Below are 14,994 nucleotides of genomic sequence, written 5' to 3' on the forward strand. Positions count from 1 at the left end.
GGTGTGGGGTAGGGGTGTATAAGGTTGGGTTTGGGGTAGGGGTAGGGTCGGGGTGTAAGGTAGGGGTGCAAGATAGGGGTGCGGGGTAGGGGTGTAAGGTAGGTTTGTAAGGTAGGGGTGTAGGGTAGGGGTGCAGGGTAGGGGTGTAGGTTAGGGCTGTAGGGTCGGGGTGTAAGGTAGGGGTGTAGGGTAGGGGTGTAGGGTAGGGCTGTAGGGTAGGGGTGTAGGGTAGGGAGCACAACTCCCGGCCTCAGGGCCACAAAGTGATATGTGTTATTGATGTAAGGGTGTGTGTGTTGATGTAAGAGTGTGTGCATTGATGTAAGGGTGTTTTGATGTAAGAGTGTACTAATGTGTGGGTGTATTGATGTAAGGGTGTGTGCACTGATGTAAGGGTGTGTTGATGTAAGGGTGTATTGATGTAAGGGTGTACTGATGACAGGGTGTACTGATGATAGAGTGTACCGATGTAAGGGTGTACTGATGTAAGGGTGTATTGATGTAAGGGTGTGTTTACTGATGTAAGGGTGTATTTACTGATGTAAGGGTGTGTTGATGGAAGGGTGTACTGATGTAAAAGTGTGTTGATGGAAGGGTGTATTGATGTAAGGGTATACTGATGTAAGGGTGTGTGTACTGATGTAAGGGTGTATTGATGTAAGGGTGTGTTCATGTTAGGGTGTGTTGATGTTAGGGTGTACTGATGTAAGGGTGTACTGATGTAAGGGTGTGTTGATGTAAGGGTGTGTTGATGTAAGGGTGTACTGATATAAGGTTGTATTGAGGTAAGGGTGTATTGATGTAAGGGTGTGTTTAATAATGTAAGGGTGTACTGATGTAAGGGTGTATTGATGTAAGGGTGTATTGATGTAAGGGTGTAATGATGTAAGGGTGTGTTGATTTAAGGGTGTGTTGATGTTAGGGTGTGTTGATGTTAGGGTGTACTGATGTATGGGTGGACTTATGTAAGGGTGTTACAATGTAAGGGTGTACTGATGTAAGGGTGTATTGATGTAAGGGTGTATTGATGTAAGGGTGTATTGATGTAAGGGTGTACTGATGTAAGGGTGTATTGATGTAAGGGTGGACTGATGTAAGGGTGTATTGATGTAAGGGTGTACTGATGTAAGGGTGTATTGATGTAAGGGTGTGTTGATTTAAGGGTGTGTTGATGTTAGGGTGAACTGATGTAAGGGTGTACTGATGTAAGGGTGTGTTGATGTAAGGGTGTGTTGATGTAAGGGTGTACTGATGTAAGGGTGTGTTGATATAAGGGTGTACTGATATAAGGTTGTATTGAGGTAAGGGTGTATTGATGTAAGGGTGTGTTTAATAATGTAAGGGTGTACTGATGTAAGGGTGTATTGATGTAAGGGTGTACTGATGTAAGGGTGTGTTGATTTAAGGGTGTGTTGATGTTAGGGTGTGTTGATGTTAGGGTGTACTGATGTAAGGGTGGACTGATGTAAGGGTGTTACAATATAAGGGTGTACTGATGTAAGGGTGTATTGATGTAAGGGTGTATTGATGTAAGGGTGTACTGATGTAAGGGTGTATTGATGTAAGGGTGGACTGATGTAAGGGTGTATTGATGTAAGGGTGTACTGATGTAAGGGTGTATTGATGTAAGGGTGTGTTGATTTAAGGGTGTGTGTACTGATGTAAGGGTGTACTGATGTAAGGGTGGACTGATGTAAGGGTGTATTGATGTAAGGGTGTGTGGATTTAAGGGTGTGTTGATGTTAGGGTGAACTGATGTAAGGGTGTACTGATGTAAGGGTGTATTGATGTAAGGGTGGGTTTGATGTAAGTGTGGGTTGATGTAAGGGTGTGTTGATGTAAGGGTGTTACAATGTAAGGGCGTGTTGATGTAAGGGTGTGTTGATGCAAGGGTGTATTGATGTAAGGGTGTTTTGATGTAAGGGTGTATTGATGTAAGGGTGTACTGATGTAAGGGTGTGTTGATTTAAGGGTGTGTTGATGTTAGGGTGTGTTGATGTTAGGGTGTACTGATGTAAGGGTGGACTGATGTAAGGCTGTTACAATGTTAGGGTGTGTTGATGTAAGGGTGTGTTGATGTAAGGGTGTATTGATGTAAGGGTGTGTTGATGTAAGGGTGTGTTGATGCAAGGGTGTATTGATGTAAGGGTGTGTTGATGTAAGGGTGTATTGATGTAAGGGTGTAATGATGTAAGGGTGTGTTGATTTAAGGGTGTGTTGATGTTAGGGTGTGTTGATGTTAGGGTGTGTTGATGTAAGGGTGTGTGTCGATGCATACTGTATTACTATGTGCGTGTCTTCCCTCTCACCGCGTGCGTGTGTATGGGTAGGCGTTCCAGGACTCCTCCTCCACGCGTAGAGCAGCCTGAGGCAGGATGGAGCAGAACCATGAGGGGATGTGTTTCCCGATGTGATACACCTTGTGTGTGTACTGACCCGACCCGCCTGGACCATCCTCATACGGCTTGTTCTCTAGGATCTCTACCCCACTACCCTCACCACAACTCTCCTCTCGGCTCTTCTTCTGCAAGAGGAGGGGAGAGAGGAAGAAGGGGGAGAGTCAGGGCCTGCTTTTCAGCTGAACAGTTTGCAGCGTACACATACGCACAAACACACACATGCACACATACACGCATAAACACACACACTAACACACACAGACATACAAACAGTTAGGGTTCGAGACTTTAGCCTCAGCTCAAAGTTTAACGTAGTATAATCACAAAGGTGACCAAAGTGCTCAGTTAGGAGAACCATTAAAAAAAAATCCCCTCTACAAAATATTCCCCTCTTCAAATGTATACCTCCCTCCCTCTCTCCCGCTAAGCAGTCCTGGCATTCGGGTGATGTATTACCTTTTATCTTTTCTCATAGATAAGGAGGAGGAGAGAGGGAGGGAGAAAGAGAGAGAGAAAGGAGGAGAGAGGGAGGAGAGAGGGATGGTGGAAGTCCTAGTCTACTGCTGCAGTGTACTGACTGCTACTGCAGTAATCAATAGGCTGCACATTGATTATCATGCACCATTCTCTTCCACTACCTACTAGAACTGGTACATGTCTCAGCTGCTACCAGGCCACGGGTGTGTGTGTGTGTGTGTGTGTGTGTATGTGTGTGTGTGTGTGTGTGTGCGTGTGTGAGTGCATGTGTATGTGTGTGTGCATGTGCGTGTGTGTGTGTGTGTGTGTGTGCGTGTGCGAGTGCATGTGTATGTGTGTGTGTGAGCAAATTTGAACACCGCTCCTCTCATTCCCTATGGCACTCATATCCAAAGCGACTTACAGTGCATTCATCTTAAGATAGCTAGGTAAGACAACCACATATCACAGTCATAAGTACATTTATTTTTTCCTCAATTAAAGTCACAATCACAAAAAAAGTCCCAAAAATATTTGTCACATCCACATGGTTAGCAAATGTTAATGCGAGGGTAGCGAAATGCTTGTGCTTCTAGTTCTGACCATGCAGTAATATCTAACAAGTAATATAACCTAACAATTCCACAACAACTACCTTATACACACAAGTGTAAAGGAATGAATATGAATATGTACATTAAAATATATAAATGAGTGATGGCCGAACGGCATAGGCAAGATGCAGTAGATGGTATAGAGTACAGTATATACAAATGAGATGAGTAATGTAGGGTATGAAAACATTATATGAAGTGGCATTGTTTTAAAGTGGCTAGTGATACATTACATCAAGATGGCAAGATGCAGTAGATGGTATAGAGTACAGTATATACATATGAGATGAGTAATGTAGGGTATGTAAACATTATATATAAAGTGGCTAGTGATAAGTTGATTACATAAATGTTTCCATTATTAAAGTGGCTGGAGTTGAGTCAGTATGTTGGCAGCAGCCACTCAATGTTAATGTCAATGTTTAACAGTCTGATGGCCATGAGATAGAAGCTGTTTTTCAGTCTCTCGGTCCCCGCTTTGATGCACCTGTACTGACCTCGCCTTCTGGATGATAGCGGGGTGAACAGGCAGTGGCTCGGGTGGTTGTTGTCCTTGATGATCTTTTTGGCCTTCCTGTGACATCGGGTGGTGTAGGTGTCCTGGAGGGCAGGTAGTTGGCACCCGGTGATGCGTTGTGCAGACCTCACTACGCTCTGGAGAGCCTTCCGGTTATGGGCGGAGCAGTTGCCGTACCAGGCGGTGATACAGCCCGACAGGATGCTCTCGATTGTGCATCTGTAAAAGTTTGTGAGTGTTTTTGGTGACAAGCTGAATTTCTTCAGCCGCCTGAGGTTGAAGAGACACTGCTGCACCTTCTTCACCACGCTGTCTGTGTGGGTGGACCAATTCAGAATGTCTGTGATGTGTACGCCGAAGAACTTAAAACTCTCCACCCTCTCCACTACTGTCCCGTTAATGTAGATAGGGGGCTGCTCCCTCTGCTGTTTCCTGAAGTCCACGATCATCTCCTTTGTTTTGTTGACATTGAGTGTGAGGTTATTTTCCTGACACCACATGTCGAGGGCCCTCACCTCCTCCCTGTAGTTGTTGGTAATTAAGCCTACCACTCTAGTGTCGTCTGCAAACTTGATGATAGAGTTGGAGGCGTGCATCGCCACGCAGTTGTGGGTGAACAGGGAGTACAGGAGAGGGCTGAGAACGCACCCTTGTGTGGACCCAGTGTTGAGGATCAGCGGGGTGGAGATGTTGTTACCTACCCTCACCACCTGGGGGCGGCCCGTCAGGAAGTCCAGGACCCAGTTGCACAGGGCGGGGTCAAGACCCAGGGTCTCGAGCTTAATGACGAGTTTGGAGGGTACTATGGTGTTAAATGCTGAGCTGTAATCGATGAACAGCATTCTTACATAGGTATTCCTCTTGTCCAGATGGGATAGGGCAGTGTGCAGTGTGATGACGATTGCGTCATCTGTGGACCTATTGGAGCGGTAAGCAAATTGGAGTGGGTCTAGGGTCTCAGGTAGGGTGGAGGTGATATGGTCCTTGACTAGTCTCTCAAAGCACTTCATGATGATGGAAGTGAGTGCTACAGGGCGGTAGTCATTTAGCTCAGTTACCTTAGCTTTCTTGGGAACAGGAACAATGGTGGCCCTCTTGAAGCATGTGGGGACAGCAGACTGGGATAAGGATTGATTGAATATGTCTGTAAACACACCAGCCAGCTGGTCTGCGCATGCTCCGAGGACGCGAGGACTATTCGGTCATGTTTCCGGTCACCTTGCACTGATTAAAAGCAGTGGTTCGCACGTTCAGTTTTGCGCAAATGCTGCCATCAATCCATGGTTTCTGGTTGGGGAAGGTTTTAATAGACGCTGTGGGTACAACATCATCGATGCACTTGTTAATAAACTCGCACACCGAATCAGCGTATTCATCAATCTTATTGTTCGCCGCAATGCGGAACATATCCCAGTCCACGTGATCGAAGCAATCTTGAAGCGTGGAATCCGATTGGTCGGACCAGCGTTGAACAGACCTGAGCGCGGGAGCTTCCTGTTTTAGTTTCTGTCTATAGACAGGGAGCAACAAAATGGAGTAGTGGTCAACTTTTCCTAAGGGATGGCGGGGGAGGGCCTTATATGCATCACGGAAGTTAGAATAACAGTGGTCTAGGGTTTTGCCAGCCCTGGTAGCACAATCGATATGCTGATAGAATTTGGAGAGCCTTGTTTTCAGATTAGCCTTGTTAAAATCCCCGGCTACAATAAATGCAGCCTCAGAATATGTGGTTTCCAGTTTACATAGTGTCCAATGTAGTTCTTTCAGGGCCGTCGATGTGTCTGCTTGGGGGGGAATATACACGACTGCGATTATGATCGAAGAGAATTCTCTTGGTAGATAATGCGGTCGGCATTTGATTGTGAGGAATTCTACGTCAGGGGAACAAAAGGACTTGAGTTCATGTATGTTGTTATGATCACACCACGTCCCGTTAATCATAAGGCATCCACCCCCGCCCTTCTTCTTACCAGAGAGATGCTTGTTTCTGTCGGCGCAATGCATGAAAAAAACAGGTGGCTGCACCGACTCCGATAGAGTGTCTCGAGTGAGCCATGTTTCCGTGAAACAAAGACGTTACAGTCTCTGATGTCTCTCTGGAATGCTACCCTTTTGCCTACCTTGTTGTCAAGAGACTGGACATTGGCGAGGAGCATGCTCGGGAGCGGTGCGTGATGTGCCCGTCTACGGAGCCTGACCAGAAGACCGTTCCGTCTGCCCCTTCTACCGCGCCGTTGTTTTGGTTCGCCGACTGGGATCCGATCCATTGTCGTGGGTGGTGGGCCAAACAGAGGATCCGCTTAGGAAAGTCGTATTCCTGGACGTAATGTTGGTGAGTTGACGTTGCTCTTATATCCAATAGTTCCTCCCGACTGTATGTAATAAAAACCTAAGATTACCTGAGGTAACAATGTAAGAAATAACACATAAAAATAAAATAATACTGCATAGTTTCCTAGGAACGCGAAGCGAGGCGGCCATCTCTGTCGGCGCCGGAAGTAATTTGTCAGAGCGGGTCACTGCTTTGACATTTGCAGAGAATGACAGGGACACACCGCCACTCCAGAGATGCCATGGAGTTGTCAACCGTGATGTAGAGGTCTTGTAGCGGGCAGGCCTTCCCCCGGGAGGAAGAGCAGCTCTGTCTCTAAGAGGTTGAGCTTGGGGTGGTGGGCCGACATCCAAGCTGAGATATCTGCCAGACACGCAGAGATGCATGTCACCACCTGGGTGTCAGAAGGCGTGAAGGAGAAAAGTAGTTGAGTGTCATCTGCATAGCAATGATAGGAGAGACCATGTGATGATATGACGGAGCCGAGTGACTTGTTTTATAGAGAAAAGAGGAGAGGGCCTAGAACCGAGCTCTAGGGAGTACGTGGTGCAGACACAGATCCTCTCTATGTCACCAGGTAAGATCTGATGGTTCACGGTGTGGAAGTCAGCGGATAGATCTAGGAGGATGAGAACAGAGGAGAGAGAGTCATCTTTGGCAGTGCGGAGAGCCTCTGTGACACAGAGAAGAGCGGTCTCTGGTAGACTAGGAGACAGATGGCGGACCCTGTAAATAAGCCCAGTGTATTATTATGCTCCTGTGGGGGAGGTATGGAGGATTAGATACACAGTAACACGCCACTCTTACTAAAAGGCTTTCTCTGAGACCACAGGGCTGCTTCTGAAATGGCACCCTGTCCATATCTAGTGCATTGCTTTTGACGGGCCCTGGACAGAAGTAGTGCACTATGTAGGGAATAGGGTGCCATTTTTGGGAGACACAGGGGTCTGACAAAGCACCAGAAGTGAGAAAGCACAATACCGCGGTCAACTTGGGAAACTGTAGCAGATGGATCCTTTTCATGTCTGATTACCCATCACGCGGTCATATTCAGCTTAAAACCACTTCTGTGACCCTTACTTGATACAATACGTGCCTTGAGCATAAGAAAAGCACTATTAAAAAAGATTCATCATTATAAGAAATAGTATAGAAATAGAGTAGAATAGAAATAGAGTGTAACAGAGACACACTGCAGAATGAGGGTCCACATAAGTCTCACTATTACCATGTAGCCGCCAGGTTTCCCAAATGGCACCCTATTTCCTAAATAGTGCACTATTTTTGTAAAAGTAGTGCTCTGTATAGGGAATAGGGTGCCATTTCGGACGTATCCTTTCTCTCATTCTGTAGATATGAGATGGGTTTTAGGGAGTGGTGAGAAGTGAAGGTCGTAAGACGCAGTGGAAATTGCAGTAATTTAGCAGGTAATCTAGTTTAGGAGCAGAGGCCTTACATTATCCTCCCCACCCCTCTGAAGGGCTCTACTACAGGAAACAGAGAGCATTAGCTGCTTAATATGATAAACTCAGAGAGCATCAAGGCTCGGTTTGGGAGTCAGTAAGTCATTATACTGTACAGCGTAAAGGCACCTTAATAAGGAAATGTTAGATACTATTAAGACAGCTCAAAGGGAGACGTTTACAGTTTTTCTCAATTGCTAAACACTAAAACCCATTGGCTGAACAAAGTTCTCAGTTGCCTGGACTCATTTAGCTAGTTATGCAGTCTGTTGTCAATACCGTAAACCATTTCACATGGTAAAACACAATTTGCAGATCTCCCTTAGACTTTTCAGCAAAACTCTAAACACATTCTCATTCTCAAAACACATTCTGCACTATAATGCACATGTCATCCATACTGGTAAACACAAGTGGCAACATTCAAAGACAAATAGAGAACATATGTCATTGATTGAACACAACCACTCAAAACTGATTTAACCTGTTTCAAATGATGCGACACAACCAATATAAGCCAGTTCAGAGAGCAAACAGGTTGTTGAAGGTGGGAAGGAGAAAGTCTGAGAATGGATACTGTAGTACAGTGCATTGTAGGCTGTATACTGTACAATGGACAAATTGTATGGCCCTGAACATTGTGCTTTCAATTTATTTACAGTACTGACTGCTCAATAGATTTTGACTGGTTGCAGGTTCATATCAACAAAGAACAAGAATTACAGTATCACAGAGACAAAGGACAAGTTTGTGAGATGCAGGGTACAGTACTGTAAAAATAGGGGTACAAGGAGGAGGAAGAACAAAAAACAAAATTGCAAAGAGCAAAGCAGTAATTTCTGATCAATTTTGAGCTACTATGATAGAACATGTTTTCGTTCATCTAAAGACAATGACGGAAAAATATGAATATTTTTTTAGATAAAAAATGTACTTCTCCCTGAGAATTGTATGTTTTGAACAATGTGTTTTCTATTTTTCGGTGTATTGTTTACTGACTGCTTGAGAGTGTATATCATTTTGATCACTTTGTTTATGATTTGAGAGCAGTGTTTGATTTTGAACACAGGTAAAATTGTTTTGAGGCGAATGTTTCATTTTGCAAGAGGAGTCAGAAGTTATGTAAATATTGCTTGAAGATGAGGTTTTGTGTTTAATGTTTTCAGGAAATGGAACAAGGTTTCAGAAATTGTGTTTTAGCAATTGAGAAAAACTGTAATGCTGGAACACACATACATGCATGTACAGACACACACACACACAAACAACGACTGCGGCGCTGTCTGCTCTCACTGCAGGAGCAGCACACCAGGTGACATCACGCCTGCCCTGACACACACAATCACCCCCACGCATACACCTACCCACAACATACACACACCCTGAGAGGAAGAGAGAGAGAGAGAGAGAGAGAGAGAGAGAGAGAGAGAGAGAGAGAGAGAGAGAGAGAGAGAGAGAGGGAGAGAGAGAGAGAGAGAGAGAGAGAGGGGGAGAGAGAGAGAGAGAGAGAGAGAGAGAGAGAGAGAGAGAGACAGAGGGAAGAGAGAGAGAGAGAGAGAGAGGGAGAGAGAGACAGAGAGAGAGAGAGAGAGAGAGAGAGAGAGGGGGAGAGAGAGACAGAGAGAGAGAGAGGGAGAGAGAGAGGGAAAGAGAGAGAGAGAGAGAGAGAGAGAGAGAGAGAGAGGGGAAGAGAGAGGGAGAGAGAGGGAGAGAGAGAGGGAGAGAGAGAGAGAGAGAGAGAGAGAGAGAGAGGGAGAGAGAGAGAGAGAGAGAGAGAGAGAGAGGGAGAGAGAGAGAGAGAGAGAGAGAGGAGAGAGAGAGAGAGAGAGAGAGAGAGAGAGAGAGAGAGAGATCTGGACCTGAGGAGTGCTTCCAGGGAAAACAGGACAGAAAGTGAGAGATTGATGAAGAGCCCAAGGAACTAAGGGTGTGTCTAGGCGGGGTACATCTATTGGCATATATTTGAAAATACTAAAATACAGATATTGAATTTTGAAATACTACATGCATCTGATCCCAGGTCTAACCCTAACCCAGGTTTGGTCCTATAGGGGTATTTGAAATTATGTTTTTTTAAATAGTTTCGGCCATTTATATGAAGTTATTGGAAAATACATTAAAATACTTAAAGTAGAAATAGCTGATTTGGTCCCATTATATTTAAAAAAATTAAATACACAGAAAAAAAGTATTTTAATAACAAATAATTAAATACGCATGTATTTGATCCAGGTTTGCTCCTCTCGTCTTCTCTCCTTGTCTTCTCTTTGAAAAAGGGGGATAGGTGGAAAAAAGCTCCATGTTGGAAGCCTACTAGGAATCTGCTTCCACCTGTCCTGTAGTTTGACAACAGTGAAGGAGAAGAAAGAGAGTTGAGAAGAGGAAGCCACTGTCAACTACTGAGATGCACCAAGTCTATTAAATAGTGCTTGTAAGAGTAAAGAAAGACAGAGAAGTGTTGAAAGAGAGAAACCATTGAACAGAGAATCTCAGCTCAAAGATTGTTTTGTGCTGAGAGGAAGAGTGAAGCCCAGTCACCAAGGACCAGAAGACAACTAGAAAAATAAGAAATCAACAACAAAAAGAAAAAGGAAAAAGTCGAGGGAGACAAAAGAGAGTTCCTTGGTTACAGAATCTGAGCCTGAGGACATGCATGGAGGGACAGGGAGTGTCAGCCCGGGGGCAGAACGAAAAGAAATTATAACTAAAATGACTGAATGGAAAAGAAAGATAGAAAGAAAGAAAGAAAGAAAATGGGAAGAGAAATTAATGTGTGCAAGTAATGGTGGCAGCATGCTGTGTTGGGCTGGGAGCTGAGAGGTCAAATGTAGGGCTGGGAGCTGAGAGGTCTGATGTTGGGCTGGGAGCTGAGAGGTCTGATGTTGGGCTGGGAGCTGAGAGGTCTGATGTAGGGCTGGGAGCTGAGAGGTCTGAGGTCTGATGTAGGGCTGGGAGCTGAGAGGTCTGATGTCTGATGTAGGGCTGGGAGCTGAGAGGTCTGATGTAGGGCTGGGAGCTGAGAGGTCTGATGTTGGGCTGGGAGCTGAGAGGTCTAATGTAGGGCTGGGAGCTGAGAGGTCTGATGTTGGGCTGGGAGCTGAGAGGTCTGATGTTGGGCTGGGAGCTGAGAGGTCTGATGTAGGGCTGGGAGCTGAGAGGTCTGATGTTGGGCTGGGAGCTGAGAGGTCTGATGTTGGGCTGGGAGCTGAGAGGTCTGATGTAGGGCTGGGAGCTGAGAGGTCTGATGTTGGGCTGGGAGCTGAGAGGTCTGATGTAGGGCTGGGAGCTGAGAGGTCTGAGGTCTGATGTAGGGCTGGGAGCTGAGAGGTCTGATGTAGGGCTGGGAGCTGAGAGGTCTGATGTTGGGCTGGGAGCTGAGAGGTCTGATGTAGGGCTGGGAGCTGAGAGGTCTGATGTTGGGCTGGGAGCTGAGAGGTCTGATGTTGGGCTGGGAGCTGAGAGGTCTGATGTAGGGCTGGGAGCTGAGAGGTCTGATGTTGGGCTGGGAGCTGAGAGGTCTGATGTAGGGCTGGGAGCTGAGAGGTCTGAGGTCTGATGTAGGGCTGGGAGCTGAGAGGTCTGATGTAGGGCTGGGAGCTGAGAGGTCTGATGTTGGGCTGGGAGCTGAGAGGTCTGATGTAGGGCTGGGAGCTGAGAGGTCTGATGTTGGGCTGGGAGCTGAGAGGTCTGATGTAGGGCTGGGAGCTGAGAGGTCTGATGTTGGGCTGGGAGCTGAGAGGTCTGATGTAGGGCTGGGAGCTGAGAGGTCTGATGTAGTGCTGGAAGCTGAGAGGTCTGAGGTTTGATGTAGGGCTGGAAGCTGAGAGGTCTGATGTTGGGCTGGGAGCTGAGAGGTCTGATGTAGGGCTGGGAGCTGAGAGGTCTGAGGTCTGATGTAGGGCTGGAAGCTGAGAGGTCTGAGGTTTGATGTAGGGCTGGAAGCTGAGAGGTCTGATGTAAGGCTGGGAGCTGAGAGGTCTGAGGTCTGATGTAGGGCTGGAAGCTGAGAGGTCTGATGTAGGGCTGGAAGCTGAGAGGTCTGATGTAATGCTGGGAGCTGAGAGGTCTGAGGTCTGATGTAGGGCTGGAAGCTGAGAGGTCTGATGTAGGGCTGGGAGCTGAGAGGTCTGATGTTGGGCTGGGAGCTGAGAGGTCTAATGTAGGGCTGGGAGCTGAGAGGTCTGATGTTGGGCTGGGAGCTGAGAGGTCTGATGTTGGGCTGGGAGCTGAGAGGTCTGATGTAGGGCTGGGAGCTGAGAGGTCTGATGTTGGGCTGGGAGCTGAGAGGTCTGATGTTGGGCTGGGAGCTGAGAGGTCTGATGTAGGGCTGGGAGCTGAGAGGTCTGATGTTGGGCTGGGAGCTGAGAGGTCTGATGTAGGGCTGGGAGCTGAGAGGTCTGAGGTCTGATGTAGGGCTGGGAGCTGAGAGGTCTGATGTAGGGCTGGGAGCTGAGAGGTCTGATGTTGGGCTGGGAGCTGAGAGGTCTGATGTAGGGCTGGGAGCTGAGAGGTCTGATGTTGGGCTGGGAGCTGAGAGGTCTGATGTTGGGCTGGGAGCTGAGAGGTCTGATGTAGGGCTGGGAGCTGAGAGGTCTGATGTTGGGCTGGGAGCTGAGAGGTCTGATGTAGGGCTGGGAGCTGAGAGGTCTGAGGTCTGATGTAGGGCTGGGAGCTGAGAGGTCTGATGTAGGGCTGGGAGCTGAGAGGTCTGATGTTGGGCTGGGAGCTGAGAGGTCTGATGTAGGGCTGGGAGCTGAGAGGTCTGATGTTGGGCTGGGAGCTGAGAGGTCTGATGTAGGGCTGGGAGCTGAGAGGTCTGATGTTGGGCTGGGAGCTGAGAGGTCTGATGTAGGGCTGGGAGCTGAGAGGTCTGATGTAGTGCTGGAAGCTGAGAGGTCTGAGGTTTGATGTAGGGCTGGAAGCTGAGAGGTCTGATGTTGGGCTGGGAGCTGAGAGGTCTGATGTAGGGCTGGGAGCTGAGAGGTCTGAGGTCTGATGTAGGGCTGGAAGCTGAGAGGTCTGAGGTTTGATGTAGGGCTGGAAGCTGAGAGGTCTGATGTAAGGCTGGGAGCTGAGAGGTCTGAGGTCTGATGTAGGGCTGGAAGCTGAGAGGTCTGATGTAGGGCTGGAAGCTGAGAGGTCTGATGTAATGCTGGGAGCTGAGAGGTCTGAGGTCTGATGTAGGGCTGGAAGCTGAGAGGTCTGATGTAATGCTGGGAGCTGAGAGGTCTGAGGTCTGATGTAGGGCTGGAAGCTGAGAGGGCAGCAGAGACTCAGAGCGTCACAGAAATAGTAATGTATTGGCCTGAATCATTTATATGATACGCCAAGGTTAGCAAACACACACACACCGACACAAAAACATACACACACACACACAGCAAAAACTCTGGTTATCAAGGTTTACCCTGCAGAGTCTCTTCCAGCCTCTTCCAGCCTACTTCAGCCCAAGGAAACCAGGGGTGTTTGGGCCTAGTATGTGACCAATAAGTGGCAGTAATGTATGAATACGTACGTATATGAAGTATACAGTATATGAAGCACAGTCCACATTGCAGCCCTGCAGTCTTTCACATGCTGCTGGTGGTGAGTCTCTGATCCACCTCTACGCAGACGACACCATTCTGTATACTTCCGGCCCTTCTTTGGACACTGTGTTAACAACCCTCCAGGCAAGCTTCAATGCCATACAACTCTCCTTCTGTGGCCTCCAATTGCTCTTAAATACAAGTAAAACTAAATGCATGCTCTTCAACCGATCGCTACCTGCACCTACCCGCCTGTCCAACATCACTACTCTGGACGGCTCTGACTTAGAATACATGGACAACTACAAATACTTAGGTGTCTGGTTAGACTGTAAACTCTCCTTCCAGACCCATATCAAACATCTCCATCCAAAGTTAAATCTAGAATTGGCTTCCTATTTCACAACAAAGCATCCTTCACTCATGCTGCCAAACATACCCTTGTAAAACTGACCATCCTACCAATCCTCGACTTTGGCGATGTCATTTACAAAATAGCCTCCAATACCCTACTCAACAAATTGGATGCAGTCTATCACAGTGCAATCCGTTTTATCACCAAAGCCCCATATACTACCCACCATTGCGACCTGTACGCTCTCGTTGGCTGGCCCTCGCTTCATACTCGACGCCAAACCCACTGGCTCCATGTCATCTACAAGACCCTGCTAGGTAAAGTCCCCCCTTATCTCAGCTCGCTGGTCACCATAGCATCTCCCACCTGTAGCACACGCTCCAGCAGGTATATCTCTCTAGTCACCCCCAAAACCAATTCTTTCTTTGGCCGCCTCTCCTTCCAGTTCTCTGCTGCCAATGACTGGAACGAACTACAAAAATCTCTGAAACTGGAAACACTTATCTCCCTCACTAGCTTTAAGCACCAACTGTCAGAGCAGCTCACAGATTACTGCACCTGTACATAGCCCACCTATAATTTAGCCCAAACAACTACCTCTTTCCCAACTGTATTTAATTTTTATTTATTTATTTATTTTGCTCCTTTGCACCCCATTATTTTTATTTCTACTTTGCACATTCTTCCATTGCAAAACTACCATTCCAGTGTTTTACTTGCTATATTGTATTTACTTTGCCACCATGGCCTTTTTTGCCTTTACCTCCCTTCTCACCTCATTTGCTCACATTGTATATAGACTTGTTTATACTGTATTATTGACTGTATGTTTGTTTTACTCCATGTGTAACTCTGTGTCGTTGTATCTGTCGAACTGCTTTGCTTTATCTTGGCCAGGTCGCAATTGTAAATGAGAACTTGTTCTCAACTTGCCTACCTGGTTAAATAAAGGTCAAATCAAATAAAATCAAATAAACATAGACATACTGAATAGGATCAGCATGAGGTGGCTCTCCTTCCAGCTGCATCATTTGTCCAAGCTTTTCTCCCAGTGTTTTGTCTCTAATTTGGTGTTATGACGTTTCAGTATAGCATACACACACAGGAAGACATCCTATCCAATCGAAAGGATAACAAAATCAGCAGCATACCGTTGTCATGGAAACACTGACTGTATCATCGTGACTTCTCCTCCTCCTTCTCCTCTGTTTCCCTCCATCTCAATGCCTTCCTCTGCCTCTCTCTTTCTCTGTCTTTCTCTCCTTCTCTGACTCTTTATTCCTCTGTCTCTCTCTTCCCCTGTGTCTCTTTCCATCAGTATCTTTCTCTG

General features: G+C 46.7%; 1 protein-coding gene across 2 annotated transcripts in view; it reads right to left on the reverse strand.

Moving 5' to 3' along the window:
• The window catches only part of LOC109891713 (membrane-associated phosphatidylinositol transfer protein 2), a 75,456-nt gene that overhangs the window by 38,929 nt on the left and 21,533 nt on the right, over positions 1–14,994 (reverse strand). For both annotated transcript variants that reach the window (XM_031826314.1, XM_031826315.1), the window contains exon 4: positions 2,310–2,524. In XM_031826314.1, the coding sequence (XP_031682174.1) occupies positions 2,310–2,524 (215 nt within the window). The remainder of the gene's footprint in view (positions 1–2,309; positions 2,525–14,994) is intronic.

The sequence above is a fragment of the Oncorhynchus kisutch genome, linkage group LG6 (assembly GCF_002021735.2).
Source record: "Oncorhynchus kisutch isolate 150728-3 linkage group LG6, Okis_V2, whole genome shotgun sequence".
NCBI classification, from domain to species: Eukaryota; Metazoa; Chordata; class Actinopteri; order Salmoniformes; family Salmonidae; genus Oncorhynchus; species Oncorhynchus kisutch.